The following is a 27049-nucleotide window of genomic DNA, read 5'->3' as shown; positions in this document are numbered from 1 at the left end:
TTGTTTTTTTTTTTGCTAAAAAAAACTTTAGGGTTGCTACAAATTAGTCCCCTAAAACTATAAATTGTTACAAATTTATGCCCTAACTACACTGAATTGAATTCGAAGAAGAAAGCTTGCGATAAGATATTTATCGTGAATGCATCAGTAAATTTGGAGTAAACGATCAAAATGATGATTATGTAGTCGTTTGGTTGCTATATATATATATAACCGCTAATATTATTTTGATATATATCTTAATTTAACCATTAAGTACGTTGATTTATCTAGAAATTTTATTATATAAAAAATTGAGTTCTTATTTGAAATTAAATATAAATAGAAGAAGTAAAAATTAAATCAAGTACGTTGATTTAACCATCAAGTATCCAATTGATTGTTAATTCATTGCTAGTAGGTTGATGAAATCAAGAGACTTTCTAGTTCAGGAACTGATATAAAAATAAAATTGGAGTTGGAGGACTGATTTGTAGTTAGCCAATGCTAGTTTTACTGGCTGTACTTTTTGAAGTGAAAGAGACGAGGTCTGATCGGATGTTCTAAATCTGATCTGGATGCTTACGTGGCTATATTTCACTAGCTGTTTGAAACAACTGCATGGACCCGGCGGCAGCCGCTCGTCAGTAGTCAAAAATCGGATAAGGGTAATAAAATCCATGAACAATAATAATCAATTACACAATAATAAAAAATTATAATATTCCTAAATTACAAGAAAACATATTTAATATATGTATTGACCTTCTTTTAAATCTCTAGATTTAATCAAATTAATATTTATTTTAGTATTTTTTTAAAATAATTTTAAGGTATTATGTCAAACATAAGAATAAAAAATTAATATATTTTAAAATAAAAAATATTTTTTAAAAATATCATATATTATAATTTTTTAATATATAATTATAATTATTAATTTTCATTTTATCCAAGAAAAACATAAGAATATTTTTTAATATTCTCCTAGCTAGCTATTATATAATTATATGAATTTAATTTTCTTTTTATCCAAGAAAAGCAATAGCCTGGGAATCTGATATTGAATCAATACCTCGCGGAAACCCTTCCTCTAAGCAAAATCCAACCATAGCTTGCCAAAGAAACCAGCATTCCAGGAACCATCTTCATCCCTAAGCGAACCTCCAAACCCTATCTGACCAGGGTTAATTACCTCTTGGAGCTCTCAATCTATATTAAGAGCTGCCAATCACGAGGAGGCACTTCCCAAGCAACTAACATCTCCTGTCGCTTAAGAACGATAGAAACTCCATTCGTCTCCTTCAACCGGCCATGCCCTAATATCATCAACAAAGTGCAGAAAACATCACAGTAGTATTTTCCCATTACATTATATATTACATAATTATAATTGCAAACAGACTAGGTTTTGTGATGTTTGAGAAGGGAAACAGGAATTATATTGATCAAGTGCAACGATGGCTGAGATTACTCTCCAGGGAACCACTTAACAATGCACATATGATGATATAAATATGCGAACGAACATATCCTGTGCGTCACTAGGCCACGAAAAGGTTCCCTTGAAGATGTCATGATCTGCTAAACCATCCCTTTGATCTTCAATGACTGTCACCATACTAACACGAGAAAGCAATTCCGATCTGAGGGCTGCTGTCGAGGGCTGATCAGAGGTTAATCGGCCACGGGACATCAAGAATTCATGCTTGATGATTTTTCATCTTTCTAATGGATAGTCTAGTGCTACAACGATCAAGTGGAGGAGCAAGTCATCAGGCTGGAAGACTTCCTCCTGAATTTGATCAGAATTTATCTCCAGAAGCTCATTGGATGGCATAGTTTGGATAATATTGTCGTTTGACATCTTGATAGATAATGAAGAGAGTATGGAGAAAAAACATCAAGAATTTCTTTAAGGGGCAAGAAGAAGAAGAAGAAGAAGAGTTCTTAACATATCTAGGGTTTTTATGGTTAGACCAGATTACATGGTGCGCGCGGTGTTTTCTTTTCTAATCGATTATTTTGGCTAGCTCTCTCTCTCTCTCTCTCTGTGGAAATTTATCATATATTGCATTGCAAAAATCCTCTCTAGATGACTTTGTTTCGTGTGCTTTATCTAATTAGATTTTTCCTTGATTGCAGGACAGGAAAGGCCAGGCAGCAGTCATCGTCTTCAAACCAACTCTAAAGGGAGAAGAGTAGTTTCATTTATTTATCACATATAGTTTTCACTCGTGTTGATTAAGTTTACCACCTAAAGAACAAATATTTTTTTAAAGTGAATTCCTTGCCTGGTTACGTGGACCTTCCATTTAAAGACAGGCAAGCTTTACTAGCAGATTCAGAGCTTGCTTGTTAATGTGGTTAGGGTTACATTTTATCCCAATCACAGATTCAATCTTGTTTGCTTAATAAAATATCCATGAGGTTTTACATGAATTCTACTAAAAACTACCGTGAACCCTGGTTAAGAAAAAACTACCATGAACCCTGGTTAAGGTTTTACATGAATTCTACTAAAAACTACCGCGAACCCTGGTTAAGAAAAAAACTACCATTTATAGCTTTATTTAAACCTATTTATTTTTTAAAAACCACAACCGTAAAAGCTACTACAATGCAAAAAATACAACAAAACTTTCGCAAATTATTCTGATCAAGATTTACTCAAGGGCTCTGCTATTTCATTACAAGCCCAAGTGACATCTTCAGACACCCGGCGACTGGCCTTCACAAATTCATAAATTTGGCCATGTTATGCATCTAGAAGCTAAATGACTATAGCATCTACTGCATTGTACAGCGGTAAGATGGCTATGCGAGGCACGAGCAGGTGCCAGACCAGCCCGCACCAATGTGCACCCCCATGTGTACAAGGCATAAGGTGATGTAAGTAAAACTAGTACGGCCCCTACAACCCCATGTTAACACAATCAGAGCTGCCATAATAATAGCAATACTATTATCCAAGTCTTTAGGAACTACAAAACAGTGATGGTTGTTAAACCCAAAACTATACACATGAAGCTCACCGATCAATCCCGCACAGTATAGAGGTGGAATGCCATTATGGTATCAGACTATATCGATATCCACCATCTCCTCCTCTAGGCCTCCAACATCTACATTCTCATCTTCACCCTCATACTGCAAATCCAGAGCAAGTCAGATAAATATCACATGTTAAAGTGCAAGACAGATAATTCATGATAAATTCTATAAATGTATTAACATTTTTTTGACGATAAAAAATATCAGACATGGGGAGATCGATTCTGAATAGAGTTAAATCACTATCCGTGTATTCTTATTATATGTTGTGCCAATGTAACCAAGTGCCTATAGTCAACCAGAAGGACAAGACCATCAAACCAACCTTTGAATAGGTATTTCGATGGCTTGGAGGAGGTGGGGGAAGTGAAAATGGCAAGCTTCGGGCCTCATATGTAGCACCTCCTCTAACAATCCCCCGAGAAATATTTTCAACTACTTCAACATTCTCCTCCATTTCAATTTCAACTAGGTCATCAATTGCACGAGCAGCCATGCTGGTTGATGGTACGTGAAGCACTGAGCATGAACCCTTGGTCTGTCCATACAAACATGCATGAAGTTAAGTATTTCCTTAAAATTAGTCCGCCATTCATTGCACTTGTAATTCATGAATAATGACAATGAATCGGTGACTTTCTTGTCCACATAAATAAAAAAATATATAAAAGTTGTTTTGAGTGTTCTAATTTCTAACAGTACAATAGCAACATAAATATTCCTATGAGAGGGGCAATCCCTACAACAATGCTTATAATGATAATTTGCAAGTTGATAGGAGCCAAGACCTGGCATCTGCTGATACTGGTGCACTGTGGAACTGCCTTGCAAAGTGTAAATTATGATATGTACAGGAAACGCAACCAACAAAATTTTCCTTTCCCTTTAAATTCTCCTGGCTACATTTTCTCACTTGTTTGCTAGCTTTTACCAATCTTCAAGTTACAAGCTAATCTCTGATTTTTACTGGAAAAGGCTCTCATGTCATGATTGACAAACATCAAAAGGAAAATAAAGAAAACTTAAAACAAAAGTGGGAAAGAAGAAATTACCTTATCCAAGGGAATACTGGTGGAAACACCTTTTCCTTTCTTTTGCTTGCTTTCATTTCCTATAGGAAAATGACTGTTATTCCTATTGTCCACTACCCCAATTTCCAGGTTGCTATTCAGCTGAACAGGGTGTGAATGAAATTGGGAAAGCTTACTCAATCTTAGAGTCTCTGCCTGATGGCCACCATTGATTAAATTGCCTAAAAATCCAGCAAGATGTCAGCACATACCTAGAAAGTTGCACGTGATTTTGTGGCAGAAAATCAGTAATAATGACCAGATTAAAAAGGCCATTTCAAGTTAAGTTCCACTGATATCAAAGTATTGGAAATAATTAATGGTAGCATGCAGCAGTGTGATGGAAATATGGAATGACCATTTGCCCAAATAATGCAGCTATGGAACAACATGAAGAGGATAGATTAAAGATAAAAACTCCACACTTATTGGTCTAGACTCAGCTGCTTGTTCCATGCCTTTATATTTGCTTCTTATTCTTCTTGACAAATGTTCAACTACATCTTCAAGGACATATCTTGTAATAGGGGGCTAATACTATGTGATACATAATGACGTCAGATCAGGGGACCAATCAAATTTGAAGGTTCCAAAATTCCATTTACTATATAATATATAAAGACACCATATACCTTGTGTTGATTTTTCAGCGGTATACTGTTTACCACCCAAACTTTTCTCAATTGGAGAGGAATTATTCTGCTTCTGCATCTCATTCTCTGCACTGATTGCACAATGACCATTTATCTCTCCATCATTGACAATTTTGAAGCTTGAATCCTCTTCATTGCAATCAGTTGCAGTACCAGAAACAAGCTGATCACCCAACTTCTTAAATCGAACTTCTGACCTATACAGTTCCATGAATAAATCGATTAATGACAACCAGCAACCACCAAAGAAAAGATAAAATGTGTCAAACAAACAAAACCACAGAAAGATCATGAGAAATGGTATCAAGAGAAATGCCTTTTAAGTTCATCTTGAGCCCGCACATAGTGCTTATATGCTTTGACAAACTTCTTGATGTTTGAAGTGATTCTGAATGGTCAGTAGCAAAGAGCAAATAGGTAAAACTAAAGAAGCGTGTCTTCCATCAAGTAGTAGAGAGATAACATAAGGATATATAAAAATTGGTAAACTATGATAATAAATATTAGCAATTACCTTTTGCATTCCTCTTTCTCTGCAGATAATTGAGCCTCAAGTTCCTGAATTCTAGAAGTAAGACTATCTGCTTCTTCAGTTTTCTTTTCCAGTAAGATCTTTAGAAAATACACATACCAAGTGTCAAAATGTTTTTACTTATCATGAAACTAAAAGGCAACAACATCAAATATAAGGGAAGAAAAAGATGTTGGCAGCATAAAAAAAAAAAGGGATGCTTGAAGACATGTACATTGACAAATCACTATATGAAAAATGATTCATGCTTCAATTCAACACTTCGAGCTGGCAACTCAAGCATTTATGGAAAAGGAATATGCATGTCCTCTAGGTTTTTAATTCCTATGTGGTAAGCAAGCTGATTTCAAATCAACTAATGTTGCAGCAAACTCTTCTTCCCATGTCAAACAGCTTTTCTCATTACCACTCTCCCAAAAGTTGAGTGAACTTGAAAAACATACAGAAATTTCAGTACAATATTTGTGCTTCTTAAGTTACATATTAAATAACCCACAACGTTTGTCAATTGTCAATCAGCTTTCTTTTTGGAGAAAACCAAGAGAAGCAGAAAAGAAAAGAAAAGCGAAAGCAAAAAGGAACCTAGAACAATTGTAATATTTGAAATACCAAAAGTGGTTTCTTGGGATACATGTTAGAGTTATGAAGTCAGAAGAAAGTACTTTTAACATTATCATAATGCAACATGCATCCCAAGACCAAATGATAGATAGCATAAAAATTGAAGCTGGTCAAACTTTAATAGATCTTATTCGTGAAACATACTAATAGAATTCATAATCATAGATCAACATTTCACTTATTTCAGCCACTATAAACTACTTGAGAAAAAAATTTCCACAAAGGAATGCACACCTCAAACCACTGCAAGAGATGATGACATGAAACAACAAGAGAAAACATAATAAGTTCCCATCAATAAACAGCAAACTTGACAGGTTAAAGAAATAAAAGAATTAAACAATGACAAGAAAATTATTTTGTTTGCAGAATAGCAGCTAAAAAATCTAGAAACTGAAGAGCAGCACTCACCATTAATTCAGATTTGTGGTGCTCAAGCTTGTTGATGTTTGACTGCATTTCTTTCAGCTGCACATAGTTCCAAAATTAAAAAAAAATAAATGAAAATGGAATTTCCCTCATAAAAATATTCAAACAGATCAAGCTCTTCTAACCTCAGATGATGCACTTTTTCTTTCTTTAACTTGGTCATCTGCCCTATCTGAGACTTTCAGACTCCCAGAGAAATCACTTTGGCCATCATATTGCTGTTTCTTCCTGCGTTTTCTGTCACTTTAAAAGGAGAAAAATTAATTATTTTTTGGAAGCCAAAGACATACAGTGCGGGCATGAAAACAGAACAACACACAAAAATTTAGTTTGTGTGCCATTATGTATTCAATATATGTTTATAGTATCAGCAAAGATATTTCTAAAAGCACTGCCATATTTGTTTCCTCAAACCTTTTTAACACAAGCAGTTTTCAATAACTCACCAAACATGACGTAGCCACTAGATTGGAGTGTACAATGAACTACAGTCCTTTACATATTAAACTTAAAAGCCACACCATCTAATGGCATAGATGGACCCTGTAGAAGTGTTAATTAACACAACTTCCAAGCTGTAGATTAAAAAGGTTTCACAACCAGATCACTCATACCATGAAATGGATAAAAATATCTTAAGTATTCTTGCCAAGCCAATCAACCATTATCAAGAAAGATATGGACTCTTCAATATGAAATCCACACTGGCTGGGCTCCAGTAATACTAGAAAGTACAGTGACAAACTTCTGTTTGAAATTTCAAAGTTTGATGAAGTCCCTTGAACACTTCAATGGTGACGTAGGTATGTTCTCTCTATGAAATTCCAAAGGATACAAAAAATTATACTACACCAGTCAAGAACATAAAAGCTTAAGTAAACATAAGCCAATAGCACAGCCATAAACCCAAAAGGGAGGATATATCTTCAGAGAGGCAACACCTATGGAACCTTGAATAAATTAGAACCAGTAAAAGGTGGAATTGTGTTGACTCACCTGCTTTTCTCAAGAGACCTGGAAGGGCTTGATCCTGAAACAAATGCAGCCAACAAGAAAGGAAAAATCAGGGGGCAATTGTAGTCATATGACAAAAGAAACTGAGTTGATAACTACATATTTTTTCGGATTAAAAAAAAAGATAACTACATAAAATATCCTAGCTATCCTATAATAATTTATGTTAACACATTCATAATTTAAAGCACTACTCTACTCATCCACAGCCCAGAGATAAAAGGGGGGATAAAAACACAACTGTATGAAGAGAAGACATGGACAAGTTACAAGGACACAATTACTGACCACGAAATGAGTCTCGCCTGTTTGTATCTTTTCCTGGGGAATACTGGCGCTTTGGAGAAAGCCTTTGATCAAGTTTATCCCTCAAGTCACCACCTCGATAGTCCCGCGTACCTACAATAAGGAAGGGAATAAATTCCAGTACAGCAGGTTAGTATCTTCTATGTTTCAGTTAAAGCAACCAGAAGACCTGTAAATCATAATGATCCCAAGCTTACCATCATAAGGAACAAAATTAGCAAGAGCAATGAATAGAAATAATGCTTGCTTGCCAATTCCAAGGGGGATAAGATACTATCCCAATGTATTATGAATTGACAAAGAAGGTTACCATATAACATCAGGAAGAGAACCCTTCAAATCTAGAAGTCACATTGGATAAGACTAGAAGGTTACCATATAACACCAGGAAGAGAACCCTTCAAATATAGAAGTTGCATTGGATAAGACTAGACAATATATTCTGACTTCTCAATGAGGAATAAGGAATACAATACAAGCTGAATAACACAGATTGCTCTCCGGTGCCATATTAAGAAATAATGAGAATCTATTGAATACAACCAGTCAATATGTCCTGACTTCTTGATTAGCAATAAGAAATATGATGCCTCCATGGTAAAATCTTGTGGTATAATGTTTGCACGATAAATAAGACAAGTCAGTATACTCTGTCTTCTTGATGACAATAAGCAAAATAATAGAATCTGAATAATATAGATTTGTTGCCAGCACCATAATACAGGAGAATGTCAATGAATATACCATCAGCAAGAACAATTGGTTTCTTCATGAAATAACTCCCGCAAAACAATGCATACTTTCTCTGGTAGAAATCGCTTGAAAAGGATATTCAAGAAGACATAATAGATAATGAGCTCCAGCAGGATATAGACTACTGAATGCACTAGAGATAAGACTTGAGAACTCTGACAATGTTGCTTGCTATGTCCATATAATCACAGGCTATAAATTTCCAACGAGGCTAATATCAATCCTTCACCAAATTTTTTGCCATTTTGGAGATAAAGTATAGTATGATGAACAAGAATAAAGATCCTGAGACAAAAAAAAAAAAAATATAATACTGGAACCAGCTCTAAGATTAACGAATGAGCAATATCAATTCTGAAGGAAGCCAATAGTAGCTGACATTAACGAAACACATTCTCCAGATGCCATTTTGATGCATCTCCAAATCACTAGCTGATACTGCTGATCAAATGAAACAAAAATCTGCTGAAAGACATTTTGATTACGTCTCCAATTCACTCATGAATAAAATCCAAATCGAAGAATTCTCCTCATTTGTATTCCCTACTTCACATTTACCGCACTGCTTTTTCTCTGAATTCATGCACAATCATTTGGAAAACAAGTATTCATCATAAATTGTCACTCATAACAATAATAAACTAAAACATTTTCAAAAAAACAAACAAATTAAGATTAAATTAAAAGTAAAATTTAATACTCACATTCACAAAATAATCTATCAACAACTATGCTCACACCACCCAACCAAACATTTTTTTTTAAATGAATAATACCAAAAAAAAAGAAGCAATCTCATCAAAAAAAATTCACACAAATTTGATTAATTACAGTAAATAACAATAACAACAACAACAACAACAACAACAACAACAACAACAACAACAACAACAACAACAACAACAACAACAACAACAACAATAATAATAATTGAAACCTAGTATAGAACACATTACAGCCAGTAATAATGCAAAGAAAAACTAAAGACCAAAACGATTAAAAATTATACAAAATAGCAGTAAATAGGGTTACACAACGAGAAAAAAGGGAACGAAGAGCAAAGATACCATAACGAGAAGGCATGGATTGACGAAGCTCGGCGTTTCCATGAGCAAAAGAGCAATTTTGACGATGACAGCGGCCTTTTCGGTATAACACGCATAGCTTCGTCTTGAAGAGCTTCCTTTCCGTCATTTTAATATATTATCTATGAGAAAAACAATTTCCACAGAGAAAGCTTTTGAGGGAGAAAGTGATTCGCCTGAAGGTTACTGCAGGCGTAGAAACTAGAAAGTGAAAGGTATTGTGAAGGAATAGAGGGATGAACTACGTTTATATGCCTAAGGTTTGAAAGGCTTATCAATTTAGTCCCTATAATCGTTTTTCAGTCCCTAATTAGTAATTTGTTCAAAATCTTTGTGGTTTCTTTTTAAGAAATAAATTAGAAAAGACATTTGATTGAATTGTTGTATTTATTTATTTATTTTGTAAAAGAAAGGGCTTGAAAACAAAACAACCACGTATAAATTGCCATGGAATAATTAGCTTAAAAATTTTCAAAATAAAACTTTGGTTAGGATTAATGATTAATGATAAGCCTGGTTATTCAATCCTGTCTTATCTTTTTTTTTTAGATTAATATGAATGTTTGGACTAATTTACGTGCACTACAACTAATTTTACGAGTCCTGAAATTAACGACCATATAAGTCTCCAGTAACTATCATATGAATAACCAAAAACTTAAACCTGAGACTATAGAAGAAACAAACTTTTTAGTCTTAAATTCTTACACCTTAGTCCCAATTCTCAAGTTTTATTTTAATAATTCAATACGATAACTCATTGATTTAGAGTTTAATTTAGGTTAAACAATCTTATTAACTTGATTATATTATTTTTAAACCTGGTAAGATAGCAATGATTATTTTTTATTTTTTTAAATATATCTAAATAATATTTTTTTAATTTAATTTTTATATCAATACATTAAAATAATAAAAAATACACAAAAAATCAATTTTAAGCGAATAAAAATATATATAAATTAATTTTTTAAATATAAAAATAAACATGTTGAAAAACTTTCATTTAGAAAAATTACCATAGAATTACTGAAAAGAGCAAAACCTCATGATCTTATGGTTTTTAAGTGGAGTTGGTGCGTTTTGAAATATGGTTACATCTATATTTTTAAAAAATTTAAATTTTTTATTAAATTTTTATATTTTAGATTATTTTGATACTTTAATTTTAAAAATAATTTTTAAAAATAAAAAAATATTCTTTTAATATATTTAAACATAAAAATATTTTTAAAAATAATTATAATTACAATTTTAAGCACATCGTTAATATGTTTCTAGACCTCTAAATGTGACAATTTTTACATGGCTAAGATTTTATGAACAAGGTGCCAGCAAGCTCCTTCCTAGATGGCAACAAGTTGCTGATGAATCATTAATTTCTTATCCGCCTCCACTTAATATAAATATAAAATTACAGTAAAAATCAAATTTATTCATTATTTAATATTAAATCTAAATATTTTTATAATTTAGTTACTCTAATGATTTTTTCTGATAATTTAATTATTTTTTAACCACCGTTTATTTCTAACCATATTTTACAACCTCACTTACCATATGCAAACTTAAAAACACCTTTTAATTTAGGATTTTCAAAATCAAATCTGGTAAAGGGAATCAATTTATTTTTTCAAAACAAAGAGGATTAACATACAAACTCATTATAAAATTATGGACTAAATTATAATTTACTAAAACAAAAGGATATAAATAAAACAAGCTAATCAACCTGACCCATATAGCACTGCCAGTGTCAGCGTCCGTATAAACACCTCACAACGATGAAGGCTCGATATGTAAAGCGGTTGACTCGCTCGCTTCTCACCCACCTAAACTCGCCACAATCGCACCGCTTCTTCTCGAGCACTACCACCACCAAATCTCCTCTTCGCCACCACCAAATCACCATCATTTCCACTCAACCCATCTACTCGCCCCCCAAATTCCTTCGAATTGCCACATTTGCCACCAAAAGCGAGAGCATATTTGATGCTGCTGACGAACTTAGGGAGGATGATAATAAACACGACGTCGCGTCGGAGAGGAAGGAGCCACTACATGAATTTTCTAGAAACGTAGTGGTTCTCACGTGCGAGTCGAAAGCTGAGGGTGGCAAGTGTGTGGTTTTTTTAGTTGGCACTGCTCATGTTTCTCAGGTGAAAGCTGAAAGTCCAATATATATATATATATATATATTTGTGTTTTCTGGTTGTGTTTTCTGGTTCTGGGTGCTTGAGAAAGGGAAATTCTTGGTTTGAGAGAGCTTGACTTTAGTAATTTCTGCAAAGCTAAAATGGCATTTAAAAGCTTGTATTTTATTTGGTTTTCTTTTTATTTTTCTGTTTGATCGCTGGGAAAGTGAAGGAAAAAGCTGGGATTATTAAAATTTGAAGGCTTTTGTGTTTTGGGATGCTTGAGAAAAGGAAACTCTTTTCTTTAGTGAGTATAAAATGGTTGGATTTATAAGTTTATCAAATTTGTGCCAGAATTGAAAAATTTGCAAATTGTTTACCTTGATTTTTCTGTTGGGTTGTGAGTTGCAGGCATCATGCAGGGAAGTAGAAGCTGTAATCCGTCATGTGAAACCACAGGTGCTTTTGCAGTTTTTTTTTTTTTTGAAATTTCATTAACATTTGTATTCCAAATATTAATGCAAAGGTAATTGTTTAGAAGGTTAGCTGCCTGAATTTAAATTTTTTTTATGGCTTTTACTTGTCCCATGAAGATTCGCTACTTCGTTGATTACAGGTTGTATTTCTGGAATTGTGTGCAAGTAGAGTCGGTCTGCTTACCATTCGGAATTTAAAGGTCTGTCCCTGGAAAGTTTCTTGTTTTCTTTCTTTCATTTATGCTCTTTACCCTTCAATTTTCCACTTTCTGGTGTCTTTACTTTTGGTTGTTAAGGTACCAACAATGAAGGAAATGATAGAAAAGTGGAAGAAAACACAAAATGCGCCTCAAATTTTTCTTAGCTGGTTCTATGCCACCGTAAGTATTTAAGATGAATTTCTTATTCATGCTTTTCAATGAAAACTAGATTATTGTACATTGAGAATGTTATAAGTTAATTTTTGCATCAAGATTGTTTGATCAACTGCTTTTTTTCTTTTTATGTAAGGTTGGCGATAAGCTTGGAGTTGTTCCTGGTTCTGAGTTCCAGGTAGCATTTGAAGAAGCAAGAAAATGTGAGGCCAAGGTGGTACTTGGTGATCGCCCTGCACAGGTGAGATCCTTTTGCTGTCTTGCCAGTTGGAAATACTTAACCTATGCTATGTTTCTTCTGACACTGATATGCTGGATTCCCTATTAATTAACTTAACCTATGTTGCCCTGCCCACTTCTTTCTTGGGAGCGTGTGGATTACTTTGCTATTACTGCAAGAGAAGTTCATGATTGTGTTTATGAATATAGCAGTATTCATTTGATTGCCATTCATTTATAGTTTCCTCATAAGAGAAATTTCGCGGTATAGCTTCCTTTAGACTGATTTTGAGAATCTGAAAAAATTGTAGCCATGTCTTTGAATGCCAATCATGAGGTTTAATTTCATGGTTTGCCCAATTGGTCACTTGGTTGCTTTGTACAATCATGCTAGTTTCTGATGTGGGACAATAAAATTTGAAGAAAAGAAAAGGGGGAAAGGAAGAAAGAAGAGGAAGAAGGAGCTGGGAAGAAGAAGAGAAGGGAAAGGGGCAGGGGGAGGAGGAGAAATCCACAGATTTTTCTTAATTCACCATCAACTGTCAATAATGTGAAAAAACACATAAATAGTAAAATACAAATAAACCCAACGCCAATAATTGGGCTTATAAGCCACTAAACAAAATGACCTTCAATATAATATAAATTAAGCCCAATAATAAACCCAAATAAAATCCGATAACTTTGGGGTTGGGCTATCCTCCATCATCTTCGACCTTACACGTGTGTGAACCGGGTCTAGTGTCCCCACCAATTTCTCTATCCATTTGGTTTGCAATCTTTAGTCCAAAATCCAAATATAGTGCCAATATCCCTATATTCTAGCATTTATTTTGTTAGCAATAATGTTTCAAGTCTATTATTATATACAAATGGATGGTCTAACCACCATGAAGGCTTACCGAGCGATTGGATGTGTGGGATGCATGTTGTGGAATGCATGTTATGTCTTTTTGTGCTAGGTACTGGCTTCTCTCATGGTCTGGCTAGCATTCCATTGTGCTAATCTACGGGCAACACTTCCACATCCAGACATCTATTGCCATCCATCTAGAGTATCTGTTAATCTGGATTTTGGACTGAGACATTTCCAGTGGATAAATTCACTGGGTTTGTCAAATCTTTATTGCTGGACTGCTTCTTTAACTTTGAATCTTGAATGATTTAATGTGTAAAAGCAATAAGCTTGTATTTTCATTTTTATCAAGTCTTGTCCATTTTAGCGTTTTGTGAGCTTCTTTAATTAATTTTCTCAATTTCTCATTTGATGCTACTCTTTTTCATTCGTCTTACTGCTGTCACTAACTAATCTGACTTTGATGGTGTCAACTGAAACAGATTACTTTCAGGAGGACACAAGGTAAGTTACCTTTTTGGCATAAAGTAAAATTCTTGTGTGCTGTATTTGTTCAAACATTATTTTCATCAAGCTCTAAGAGTATCGACACAATGGTAAAATCTCTAAGCTCTCTTTTCCTTCACCTTTTCCCACCATTTCTTTTTTGATCCTTTATCTGCAGAAATTATTGAAGATTTCTAAATGTGATTGACAGTCAATTTGTTCCCTTGTTTTCAGATAAAAGACTTGGATGATGTTAAGAAGGTTACTATTTCAACTAAAAAACTAAGCAAGCAGTACCCCACTGTAATGGAAACCCTTGTGGACGAACGAGATCAGTTAATAGTCTTTTCCCATCATTTATTTTTGTAATCTGGTACTTTTTTTAAGTTGTCAAAAGATGAGAGTCCACTCCTCTGTTGTTGCCTTCCATAAAAAGGATGGAGCAGCGTCCATTAGGAAATAGTTTTTTTCCTGAAGGAATAGAGTTGCTGGAAATATTTTGCAACTTCCATTGCCCGAGTCTCTTTGGAGGAACATGTTTATAGTTGATGTCAAAGCTACATGCTCTTGGTACAAGAGTTTTTGTAAGAACTCACCTTGAACTCATCCTCATTGCATCTCTTTTCATGGACAGGAGAGTAGTTAATCTGAAATCTCTAATCTGTGATTAACTTGCTTAAAGTTCAGGGGTACGAACTCTCTACAAAGTTCTTTTTAAATGAATTTATTCATATCTATTTGGCTAACTTGCAGGTACATGTCATCGATCCTGCTAAGAATCGCTAAAGAACATACTGCGGTCGTAGCAGTCATCGGAAAAGGGCATTTGCAAGGAATTAAGAAGTATTGGGGGCAACCTATTGAGGTTGGTTAATAATATTTTTCGAGTGATGTACTTGTTTGCTGTTAGTCCATTAATGATAGAAATCTGATACATTATACCCTTAATTTATATTTGATGGAATCATAAGAACAACCAGATTAGCATCCACCTTGTTTACCAAACTTATAGATTGTCTAGCAAGTCTTTAGACTGTCATGCCCATCAGTTCTTCCTTCCCTCTGTTGCAGTTGAAGGATCTTCTTGAACTTCCTCCTCAGAAACCACCCTTCTCAGCTCTGAAGGTTCTTGCAGTTGCTGGTGTGGCCATTGGTTCAGCATTTTATCTTTCAAGCAAGAAATAGCTAACCAGAGTTTCGATTTGTATCAAATGAATTGAGGATCAGGATGCTCAGTTTTTTGAGGAGATTGTTCTGCCCATGCTTTTATATAATTCTGTATTCTCCGATTAACTCGTGATTTTTGGAAAAATTAATGAATACAAAGTTGGAATAGTCAGAAAATGTATTTAGATATTTTAAATTTTAAATTTTAAATTATTTTATTTTGATGTTTTTAGATTATTTTAATAAATTAATATTAAAAATAAATTTTAAAAAATAAAAAAATATTATTCTAATGCATTTTAAAAATTAAATCCTATTCCAATTTAAAGACAATGCAAATCAACTCAATGATTAAAAGACATTTTATTTTCTTTAATTATTTATGAATTTAAATTTTAAAATTAAAAGAATTTATTTCTTCAAATATTCACCAAGATAATATAAAAATTTATATAACTTTGACCTGGGAAAGTTTTATTTTAAATATTTTTTATTAAATTGATTTTTTTTAAATGAAATAATTTTTTTTATTTTAGTTTAAAAAATAAATTAAATTGTCAATACAAATTATTTGTTTGAAAAGAAAATAAAAGGATAGATGAAAACATGAAAAAAGAAAAAAAAAATATCAAATAGAGTTAAAGCAGGAAGTAACACTCCACTCCTGTTAACCACCCAGACAAGTCGGCCACGTAAAACTGGACCCACCAAAGCCCGACGAAGACAGGTATCACCACGTCATGTTAACCAAAACCACCGAGTCAGCGTCCATATAAAGTCTCCACCACCATAAAAACCCGATTAATGAATCGCTTCACTCGCTCACAACTCCCCCTCCTTAACTCACCCGATTCACACCGATTTTTCACTACCATCCCCACGAAATTCCCTCTCCCCCGCCCCCAAACCACCTTCAATTTCTCTCACTCAATCTGTTCACCCCGAAAGTTCCCCCAAATTATCACCTTCGCTACCAAAAAACCCACCAATCCGATAAATTCCAACCCGAACCGGAATCCTATGGATCCGAACCCTTCTAAAGAGGATTTTGTTCACATCGAAAGCCCTAGCAATAACGATAATCATTTAAGCGAAAGCATAGTTGATGTTGCTAATGAACTTAGCGAGGATGATGACAAAAACGACGTCGTGATGGGGAGGAAAGAGCTACCTGAGGAACTGTCTAAAAGCGTTATGGTTCTCACGTGCGAGTCGAAAGCTGAAGGTGGCACATGTGTCGTGCATTTAGTTGGGACTGCTCATGTTTCTCAGGTGAAAATTTGAAATTCTGTGTTTTTTTTTTTTTTTGTGTGTGTTTGGTTGAGAAAATGAAGGAAATTGTGAGAAATTTGGAAAGATTGGGACCTTTTTTTCTGTGCTGAATGCTTATTTTTGTTAAATTTTGGCAGAAATAAAGTTGTGGAAAAGTGAATTACTTGGTTTTAATTTATGTTTTTCTGTGTGATTGCTTAGAAAGTGAAGGAAAATGTGAGAAACTTTTGTGTTTTGCGTTAGCATGGGATACTTGAGATTGAGAAAGAGAAAATTCTTTGCTTTATTAGTGAGCATAAGATATCTAATTGGTAAATTTCGGAAAAATAATTAAACTTGCATTGTACAGTGTAAATTAATTAGTTTGATTTAGATTTTCTATTGGGCTGCTGACAAAATCAAGTTAAGTGAGTTTAAAATGGCTAGTCAATATTACGCTAGGATTGAATATTGTGTACAATTTCTTTATGTTGTTTTCTTTTTCCAGTCCCCATATAAGCTTGTTGTGTTTTTGGATGGAGAAAGTGAAGGAAAAAAAGCACGGAACTTATTAAATATTGAAGCTTGTCGTGTTAGTACTTGATTCCTTAGATTGAGAAAAAGAAAAATATTTTTCTTAATTGAGTATAAAACGAGTGATTAGTTAACATTTGCAAAATTAAGTAGTATTGAAAAGAGCAAAATATTTGGTTTTGATTTGAATTTTCTGTTTGTCTCGGAGCAAATGAAAGAAAAGCGAGGCAGTATTGGTGCTGTAACTTTTTGGAGCTTTTGTGTTAGTATTGGATACCTGAGAAAGAAGAAAAAAATTCTGTGCTCAAGTGATTATGAACTCTTTAATTTTGTAAGTTTTAGCAAAACTAAACTAGCATTGAAAAATGTATAGTATTTAGTTATGGTTTAAATCTTATGCTTGGTTGCTGAGAAAGTGAAGGGAAAATAGAGAAATTGTTGAAGTTTGCTTTCTTTGTTTAAGTGAGCCTAAAAGGGCTACTTTTGTATTTTCTGCTGAACTAAACTGGCATTCAAGAATGTGTATTTTATTTGGTTTTGATTTCATTTTTCTGTTTTATTGCTGAGAAAGTGGAGGAAAAAACTGAAATTCCTATTTTAAAACTTTTTGTTGTTTTGGGATGCTTGACTAAAGATAAATCTTTTCTCAAGTGAGTATCAAATGGCTAATCTTGTAAATTTTTTCAAAATCAAGCAAGAATTGAAAAATATGTAAATTTTTATGTTGATATTTTTGCTGGGTTGCGAATTGTAGGAATCATGCCGGGAAGTACAAGCTGTAGTCAGTTACTTGAAACCACAGGTGCTTTTTCCCTTTTTGTGAAACTTCAATAACATTTTGATTCCAAATATTAATGCGAAGTTCTATTTTTAGAAGGTTAGCTGCCTGCATTTAGATTGTTTTTATGGTGTCTTACTTGTCCCATTTAGACTCCTCAAAGTGAAGCTAGCATTTGTTGATTGCAGGTTGTATTTCTGGAATTGTGTGCGAGTAGAGTGGCTGTGCTTTCTCCTCAGAATTTAAAGGTCTGCTGCCTCCAGAAAGTTTCTTGCTTTCTTTCATTAATGTTTTTTACCCTTTAAGTTCTCATATTCTGATGTGTTCTTTTTTGATTGTTCAGGTGCCAACTATGGGGGAAATGATAGAGATGTGGAAGAAAAATCATAACACATTTGGAATTCTTTATAGCTGGTTTCTTGCCAAGGTAAGTGTTTAAGATGAATTTCTTATTAGTGCTTTTCGATCAAGACTGCAACCTTAAACTTTGATATTGATATAAGTTAACTCTTGCATCAAGATTATTTGGGCAACTTTTATTTTATTTTCTATGTAAGGTTTCTGATAAGCTTGAAGTTTTTCCTGGTTCTGAGTTCCGGGTAGCATTTGAAGAAGCGAGAAAATACGAGGGTAAGGTAGTACTTGGTGATCGTCCTGTACAGGTAACATCCTTTTGCTGTATTGCCAGTTGGAAGTGCTTGTTGCTTTTGACATTGATATGCTGGATTATCTATTAATCTGGCTTAACTATGTTGTCCTGCCCACTTCTTGCTTGGGAGTTGGGTGGAATACTTTCCTGTTACTGCAAGAGAAATTCCTGGTTGTGTTTATGAATTTAGTAGATTTATTTGATTGCCATTCACATGTAGTTTTCTCGTAAGAGAAATTTAGTGGTATAGCCTCCTTTAGGCTGATTTTGAGGATGTGAGAAAAACATTTACAGTAATCTCCTTGAAGGCCAATTAGGAGGTTTAATTTTGGTCTGCCTAACACGTACTTGGTCATTACAGTTGCCCCTAGTTTCTCTATCCATATTTGCATTTTCTAGTCCAAAATCTACATCTAATGCCAGTATCCCTATGCCGAAGCATTTATTTTTATTGCAATCAGTTTTCAAGTATAAAATAATATGCAAAAAAAAGAGAGGATGGTTTAACCACCATGAAGGTTGACTGTGAGATTTGGTACATGGGATGTATGTTGCATATATTTGTGCTTGGTTCTGGCTACTTTCCTAGTCTGGTTAGCATTTCTTATTGCTAATCTAGGGCCCAACAATTCCCCATCCAGGCATATATTGCCATCCATCTAAAGTGCCTATCATTACCCTGGCTTTTGGACTGATACATCTCATGTTTAGTGGATTTGTCAAATGTTTATTGCTGGATTGCTTCTTCAGCTCGTTATTCATGAATGCAGACAGTGTAAAACAATAAACTCACATTTTAATCTCTATCAAGTCTTGTCCACCTAGCATTTTATGAGCTTGTTTACTTAATTTTCTTCACTTCTCTTTTGATTTTATTCTTTTCTTCCTTCTTACTGCTGTTACAAACTACTTTGACTCTGATGGCATCAATTGAAACAGATTACTTTGCAGAGGACATGGGGTAAAATGCCACTGTGGCATAAAGTGAAATTGCTGTACTCATTACTTTTTCAAGCGTTATTTTTACCAAGCTCTGAGGATCTTGACAAAATGGTAAATTCTCTAAGCTCCCTTTTCTTTACTTATTTTCCCCCAAAAAACTTAATTTTTTTCCTTAGCTACAGAAATTATTCAATATTGTTGAACTGTTGTTGACAGTCAATTTGTTTGCTTATTTCCAGCTAAAAGAAATGGATGATGTTGACATGCTGACTCTTGTCATTCAAGAAATGAGCAAGCAGTTCCCCACTCTAATGGATACCCTTGTGCATGAGCGAGATCAGTTAGTAGTCTTTTGCCCCTGTTTATTTTTGTATTTTGATACTTTTTTAGTTGTGAAAAGATGACAATCCCTTCCTCTGTTGTTGGCTTTTATAAAAAGGAAGAAGCAGAGTCTATTGGTAAACAGTTTTCTGTTTCTATGAGTTTACAAAGGGAATGGAATTGCTAGAAATATTTTGCAACTTCTATTGCCTATTTCACTTTGGAGGAGCGTGTTTATAGTTTGATGTCTGACCTACATGCTCTTGTTCTGTGAAAACGTTTTTGGAAAAATCCACCTGGAACTCATGTTCCTTTCATCTATTTATGTACTGAAAGTTAATCAGGAACTACTTCTCTGTGAACAACTGTGATAGTTTAGGGGTACGAGCTCCTTATGAAGAACTTTTTCTGTTTTTGAATGAAATTTTAATATCCATTTCAACTTTCAGGTATATGTCATCAACGCTGCTAAGAATTGCTAAAGAACACACATCAGTCGTTGCAGTAGTTGGAAAGGGGCATTTACAAGGGATTAAGAAACATTGGGGGCAACCTTTTGAGGTTGGTTGAGAATATTTTTTTGAGTTGTGTGCTATTTGATTACAGAATGCCAAACTTGTTAGTTAGTCCATTAATAATTCAATTAATGACAAAAGTCTGACTCATAATACAGTTAGTTTTATTAATGAAACCTTAAAATTTACCAGATTAGCATTGTCCTTGTGTGCCAATCACATTTTTTTTCTCAAACTCTTTAAGACTCACCGGTTCTGCCTTCCCATTGTTGCAGTTGAAGGATCTTATGGAAATTCCTTCACAGAAACCAGCTGTTTCAGCTCGGAAGGTTCTTGCATCTCTAGGTGTTGCAGTTGCTGGTGTGGCTATTGTTTCAGGCTTATACCTTTCACGCAAGAAATAGTTATAACCAGTTTCGATTTGCATCAGAGGGTCATTTACGATGAGGATGCACAGTTTCATACTCCCAATTCACAATATTCTTTCGAAGTTTGTTTGACTTGTCACAACAAATAAGGACATAACGAATGAACAGTCCTGCTAGGGTTCATGTATACGTACTTGTAACTAATTGACAGTTGATTTTATACAGTTCTTTTATGGGAGTTCATCCTACAAAAGAAATTACATTATAAACAAGCAGCACGGTGGCCAGTCAACTCAATAGCCAAACAATCCTACAGGCACACAACAACGGCACAGAGGGCAAACAATCCTACACGTGACAGCATGTTGTGCAAGCAGCTCCAGATCCGATGAGAAGGTGTGTTAAACAAAATGCGCAGAACAAATCTTCCATGGAACCCAGATTGTTGTCAATTTTAGTTCTCTTTAAGCATGGAAATGGTGGTTTGCAAGCTTGTAACACCTGATCAAAAAGGTTCTTCAAATGAATCACAAGAGGTTGCTTTGTCATCATCTAAATGAACTCCAGTCGTCAGTTTAAACCCGATAATCACTCTGCTCTCATCGTCTGTCCCCGCGACAATGCATTTGAGTGGCATGGAAACATACGATCTCAAGTAAGTCACCTTCATCTTCTGAAGACAATGGGATGCCAATGTTGTCAAACTAATATCAGTTAAGTGCTCCGAATTTCTTTGAAGAAAAACAATAAAGTGTGCACGCATGGGACTTGGGATTTAACCCTAGCCTTAGGTGCCAAGCCAAGTTTTGTTTCTTTGACAGTGATAAAATCGATCACCATCTCTGTCTGAAACCTCTTTAGAGCACAATCATGATTGCCCATAATTATTTGGGTTTTATTTTATTTTTTCAAATCAAGAGCTGGTTTTCTTTCAAATTGATTTAGACATATCCGGGTTGACTTGAACAAATTCGTGTAGAACCTTCATTGGTAAGTTGAGTTTTTTCTTAGCACAATGAAAATAATATTTTTCAAACTAGTATAATTAAAAAAATATTTTTCAACTAAAACAGGTGATACATGCAGAAGTAGATGTGCTGTGTAAGCAACACATTAACAACTAACAAATCCCAATCTTCTTTCTGTATATCTTTGCTTTTTCAATAATTTATTTATGCAAAAGTTAACAAAAATACTCTAATGGCTTGAAAAAAAATAATATGGCACAAAAGTAATAAAGGAGACAAAAAAAATGAGACAAAAATATTAATAAGATACATTTGTAAGCACTATCATAAATTTTTTTTGTTGCTGACTATATAGTACGGTTCAACAACTATGCTTATTAAATTATTTGATCTCACTCGATCAAGTATTCTTCTATCAAGAAAAATATAGAAAAATTAGAATTGAATTGGTTAAAAATCAAAAATGTATTCAAAGCTTACACAAAAATTTAAAAGCAATGTATATTTATATTTATAAAATTAGTTAAATATAAATACAAGCGAGTTCGGATATTTATATTACAAAATAAAAAACATTTCAGATCTTGTTATTATGTTTTGGTGATGTTAAAATTTTCATTGTCATGGATATCCGTCAAAATATTTTTATAATAATACTAAGACTTTCATTGTCATCAATATTATTAGCGCTCCCGAGATATTTAGTCTCATTACCGAAGCATATTGGTCTTAGATACCTACTATTTTTTTCTTCTATTTATTCCATTGTTTCTGCCATTCCATTATATCTTTACATCTCCAACTAGATCACCTAGTTACACAGGCATCAACTACATAAATCAGCTTGAAATTTTATTTATAAAACACCTCCCGAAAACACTCGGAAGTTTCGCTTGTTGAGTAGAGTTTCTATTTTGATTTCATAAAATAAATTTTATTAGATTAATGTTCTTCAGATTACACTTTTAACCCCGGAAAACTGCGACGGGGTCTAGCTTAATCAATCCAACAGTCGAGCCACCACCATCCTTATGATTATAGGCAAGGGCTTGCGAGCTGTGAGGGGTTAACATGCCATAACTGTGCAGGAAAATGTACGTGGTGTTTCCAGGATTAGATGACACAAATATCAGCCACTAATCAGGATAAGCCACAAAATATGGTTCTAGCACCCGAGCCATTATGCCAAGAGGAACTGACAAATCCCCCAGAATTGGTAATGGGTGCAAAATCTCATACCATTAACCCCAATTAACAATCACTTAAACATAATTAGCACACTAAACACAACAAAACGAAAGATTATACAATGGGATTAGAGAGGCTCAGTGGAAGGAGAAGTCGTTTGTAAATGAGAGCTCACGGCAAGTACTTGTCCACTGCTCTTCAACACATTTAGTGCTTAACCTCATCACAGCAACCACATCCCTTGTGATACAAAAGGCAGTAAGCTAGAAAAATCAATTGTTAAAAAAAAAATTGATCAAAAAATAGGATTTAATCAAAAGGGCTTCAGTGTGTGTAACAATCAGATCATTGACTCGAAAATCTCACTGAAATCCGCTAAGATATTTATGTTATCATCATTTGCCAAAATGACCAAAAAGACATCTTTTGTCCTCAGAAACACCTAAACTATTACACGAGAGATAGAGAGATGGATAAACAAACAATAAAACTATAAAAGTGCTCAGACAGCCAAGGGTTAGTAATCAAGTTCTGGGAGAACAAGCCCAGATCAGAAACTCTAGTCCACAAACAATTTGCTTCATCACTGCACTCATTTATTTTCCATAAGAAAACATCAGAAACCAAAATATCAAGAATTTTTTGTACTCAAACACGATAAAATCAGCAGAAAACATGTACACATCGAAAAAAGGAGAAGAAAGAAACCCATGGTGGGATGTAAGATCTGCATGAGGTGGTGGGCGGAGAGGGAGAAACGATAAGAAGCTGTGAGGGTTTCGTTGTGTATATATAGGGGATGTTGTTAAGTGTTTGGTGGCATGGAAACTAGGGTTTCCAAGAATTTGTGGTGTGTTCGTTCGGGCTGTAGGGTTTTAGTGTGTTTGAATTTGGGCTTTGGTGTTTTAAACCTTGGCTCATTAAGTACGGGCCATTTTGGGATTCGTTGGGCTTTTATGTTTATATTATAGTAAGTTACTTCTTGGGCCACATTCTTTCAATTGAATTACATGAATGCCATTCTCGGATCATTTTTTGTATATTGTAATTAAGGTTTTTTTTTTTTTGTAATAGGTTTTAGGTAAGTATTATATCCACAAGAGATTTTGCATGACTCAAATAAACATTTTTTTTCTTTTAAGGACCAAACTAAAATTCTTAGAAGAGAAGAGGACCAAATGTTTCATATTTAAGGGGGGAAGACTTAATTTTCCATTGTTTAAGAGCTAAAGATGTAAGGGATAAAAGATTAAAATTTTCATTTCTTCAGGGATTAAATTAGAACTCTCTAGGGAAAAGGGACTAAATATACTACATTACTAATAGGAAGGAGAAACTTTTTTAACCCTAACAAGAAGTCTTTAAACAAAAGCGCAGCCACTTATCATTAGGTCCACTTATTGTTTTAATTAAAATAATAAATTTCTTTACTAATTTTTTTATTTACACGTCAAAAATGCTAATTTATTTATGTAATTATATTTTAATTTTTTCATATATCATTGATTTAAAAAAAATAATGTGTCTATATGCATATATTATTATCCTGAGTTTTTTTTCTTCTTCTTATAAAAAATATGTACTTATTATATTATACGAGTTTAAAAAAGCTATGAATTAATATATATAAAATAAATTTAAAGAATATTTTTATTATATTATAGTATTTATTTGTCATTTTATATTTTAAAAGAATAATAATTAGTTTCTAAATATCTTTATAATAATATTTTTATTATCCTCCGTATAAAAATATAAAAAGAGAGAGAAAAACATACATATTTAGAACTAGTTTTGTTTAGTTTTTTTTAAGGAAAAACACTTGTTGGTTTTTTAGTGTGTTTTTCTTTTAGCTTTATGGGCTTTTTAAGGTTAAATGCAATTGATTTTTTTAGAACAAGATGTAAAACCAAACTAAATTCATAAAAAGAATTAGATAATTATGAATATTTAATAACATATATAAATATAATTACAAAAATAGAAAAAATTGAAGAAGATAAGAACTTATCCAACAACATATATAAAGCTGATAAGAACTTATCCAACAACATATATAAATAAATGTAATTACAAAAAAATTATTTCATATATAAAGCCTAACTTGTTATCTTTTATACATTATAAACAATATAAATTTCATTTTTTAATAAAATAATATAAATCTTAAGGGTTTGAGGCAAAAAAAAAAAATACTGTCATTATAAACAACAAGGTTTTTTTTTTAAAAAATAAAACATCTTTTATATTCATTCTTATAAAGTCATATTATAAACACTATCTTATATATATATATGTATATATTCTCAAGGATTCAATTGGTTTTAGAAGCTTTAAACCGAAATCAAACTAGATGAATTAATTAATTTTTGGTTTCCTAATATGTTTTTTCAGTTATTATTTCTTTTTGGTTTAATTAGTTTTTGGTTTTTTCCTCGCCCTGAGTATAACATGGCAATATATACCTAATAACTGCCGCATAATTTTCAGGTGAAACTTCTTATAGCAAGGTTAGACTAAAGAGGTTTGCACTTCAAGTTACGTCACATCATTAAGTCATCAAATCACCTAGAAAAATCAAATTCAAAATTAACTTCCTTAAAAACTATAGTTCTCAAGTATATCTATCAAGTTCTATGATCCTAAATTGTGTTTAACTTGGCAAATTTTGATTAACGATGGCGAATTAACGCCAAGGAAAGATAATCACAGGCCACAGAATTTCTCAAGGCAAGGAAGGAACATTACAATACAATACAGTCCAATTATTCACATCAGCAAAAGAATAACCCTTCAAGAACACAAAGCGATCACCACCAAGATCCCGTGATACTTAGCCCTAGCCATTAACCAAAGCACATTGCTTCCTAATCTCTCCGTTGGAGCCGGTTTTAACATTAATCATACCCATTTTCTCCATGGACTTGGCAAATTCAGAATAGAAATCAAGTGAGCCCTGGAGTAGTTGGTTGATCATAGACAATGCATCGGAATTTGTGGTCAAGGCAGCATCTGATTCAAATAGACCTCTTCTTTTAAGTACAAGTGTATGGTAGCTAAGATCAAATGTGTTTCCGCTTCCAGGGTCCATCTCAACTTTAGTAGTGTTATCATTAATGTTCTTGCACTTGTTTGCCTTTAAATTTGTTGCGTATTCACTATCTAGCTAGTGCTGGATCTTGGTCTCCAGTCCCAGTAATATTGTATAGCTGGTTCGAAAACGATGAACAATGAGCAATGCCAATTGTATGAGCACCTGGAGAAATTAATTTGGTTTGATGATCAATGATTTAGTTCTGCAAGAATATCACGTAATGAAAATGTTAAGATGTGACATACCAGAAAGCAAGACCAGGTCTTTCAAATCAAGACCTTGGTTAGAAAAGAGTGTTTGTAGAGTGGTGAAGTTGCCAAAGGGAGGTGGGATGTTGAAAATGACCTCTGAGGACTTTGAGATCAAACCCGTCTCGCCGGCCAGTTGGAACTCCCTAGAATGGACCTCCCTGTCAACATTGAAAAGAAATTTACTTTTGTTTTTAATAATCAGTAGTATTAGATCTAGTGAATGGTTTTTTGTGTTGGAATTACATACTATGGCTACTAAACTGTCCCCTGCGACCAAGGTAAGAATATCTGCGCAAGACACAATTCCAGGACATTCGGCTTCAACTAGGCTTTTAATTAACTCTGTCAATGAAGTCAAAGCCTCTAAGTGTTAGATTTGGACTGGCCGCCTTTTCAGGTTGCTCGCCGGAAGTTGTGTTCAACAGCACAGATGCATCACAACCCTGAAACAAGCATTTTTCCTCTCTTGTTATTTCACAATCTGAAAAATCAACATATTCAGCATTGTGCAGTAAAATCATGAGAAGAAAGGCAGATAGCAGAGAGTTAAAAATGCAGTTACATGCAAGCACAAACCCTGACAAGGCAATCATGAAAATGCATTCTGATAAAGGCTGCAGCCTGTTAAGAAATATATGTATATTTATCTTCTTTTATTTATTAATAGTAGAATAGCATTTTCAATTTAGTGTATATATAGTCTTTTTGTATTCAGGTTAAAGCAACACTTCAAAATAAAATAATTAATAAAAACATTTCTCTTTCTTTTATGGTTGTATTTCCTTTATGTTAATTTGAATTGTTTTAACACAGCAAAGAGGATGGAGCATTGTGGATGTGCTGGTTAACAAAGTCCTGCACAATCCTCTCAGCTTTTGGGCAGCTCGTAGCATAGAAACCCATCTTTAGTTAAGCTTCAGTTGAGCCCAAAAATGCTAAAAGACCGATGATTAGTATCCCAGTACAACCGATCTTTCCCAT

At 33.7% G+C, this 27049-nt stretch overlaps 3 protein-coding genes, 1 long non-coding RNA gene and 1 pseudogene across 6 annotated transcripts; 3 read left to right on the top strand and 2 right to left on the bottom strand.

Moving 5' to 3' along the window:
• Window positions 1-2636: 2636 nt before the first annotated feature.
• Window positions 2637-9730, bottom strand: LOC105110019 (Zinc finger C-x8-C-x5-C-x3-H type family protein). 3 transcript variants are annotated; one of them, XM_011004916.1, is made up of 12 exons: window positions 9479-9730; window positions 7641-7751; window positions 7335-7368; window positions 6464-6581; window positions 6321-6377; window positions 5271-5368; window positions 5073-5144; window positions 4736-4953; window positions 4241-4285; window positions 4086-4144; window positions 3359-3571; window positions 2637-3129 (listed from the first exon to the last, which is right to left on the bottom strand). In XM_011004916.1, exons 1-12 carry the CDS (start codon window positions 9603-9605, stop codon window positions 3058-3060), a joined length of 1224 nt encoding a protein of 407 aa, XP_011003218.1. In that variant the 5' UTR covers window positions 9606-9730; the 3' UTR covers window positions 2637-3057. The 3 variants fall into 3 exon arrangements, with proteins under 3 accessions (XP_011003218.1, XP_011003216.1, XP_011003217.1); XM_011004914.1 differs by having other exon boundaries at window positions 4086-4285; XM_011004915.1 differs by having other exon boundaries at window positions 4086-4285; window positions 6464-6575.
• On the top strand, window positions 7744-9187 carry LOC105110018 (uncharacterized). The gene is made up of 2 exons (XR_839387.1): window positions 7744-7963; window positions 8029-9187. It is a non-coding gene; the product is annotated as an uncharacterized LOC105110018 (long non-coding RNA).
• A 1515-nt stretch (window positions 9731-11245) lies between the features above and the next one.
• LOC105110014 (traB domain-containing protein-like) lies at window positions 11246-15377 on the top strand. The gene is made up of 9 exons (XM_011004906.1): window positions 11246-11655; window positions 12043-12090; window positions 12248-12307; window positions 12404-12487; window positions 12618-12722; window positions 14039-14152; window positions 14277-14377; window positions 14796-14907; window positions 15114-15377. Exons 1-9 carry the CDS (start codon window positions 11281-11283, stop codon window positions 15225-15227), a joined length of 1113 nt encoding a protein of 370 aa, XP_011003208.1. The 5' UTR covers window positions 11246-11280; the 3' UTR covers window positions 15228-15377.
• A 488-nt stretch (window positions 15378-15865) lies between these two features.
• On the top strand, window positions 15866-21118 carry LOC105110013 (traB domain-containing protein-like). The gene is made up of 9 exons (XM_011004905.1): window positions 15866-16481; window positions 17749-17796; window positions 17961-18020; window positions 18116-18199; window positions 18330-18434; window positions 19361-19474; window positions 19603-19703; window positions 20134-20245; window positions 20475-21118. Exons 1-9 carry the CDS (start codon window positions 16014-16016, stop codon window positions 20601-20603), a joined length of 1221 nt encoding a protein of 406 aa, XP_011003207.1. The 5' UTR covers window positions 15866-16013; the 3' UTR covers window positions 20604-21118.
• Window positions 21119-25562: 4444 nt separating this feature from the next.
• On the bottom strand, window positions 25563-27049 carry LOC105110044 (peroxidase 39-like; annotated as a pseudogene).

Source organism: Populus euphratica, unplaced genomic scaffold (assembly GCF_000495115.2).
Source record: "Populus euphratica unplaced genomic scaffold, PopEup_1.0 scaffold431.1, whole genome shotgun sequence".
NCBI classification, from domain to species: Eukaryota; Viridiplantae; Streptophyta; class Magnoliopsida; order Malpighiales; family Salicaceae; genus Populus; species Populus euphratica.
Note: the sequence above shows the minus strand (reverse complement) of the source record. Positions and strands in the feature narration are given on the sequence as shown.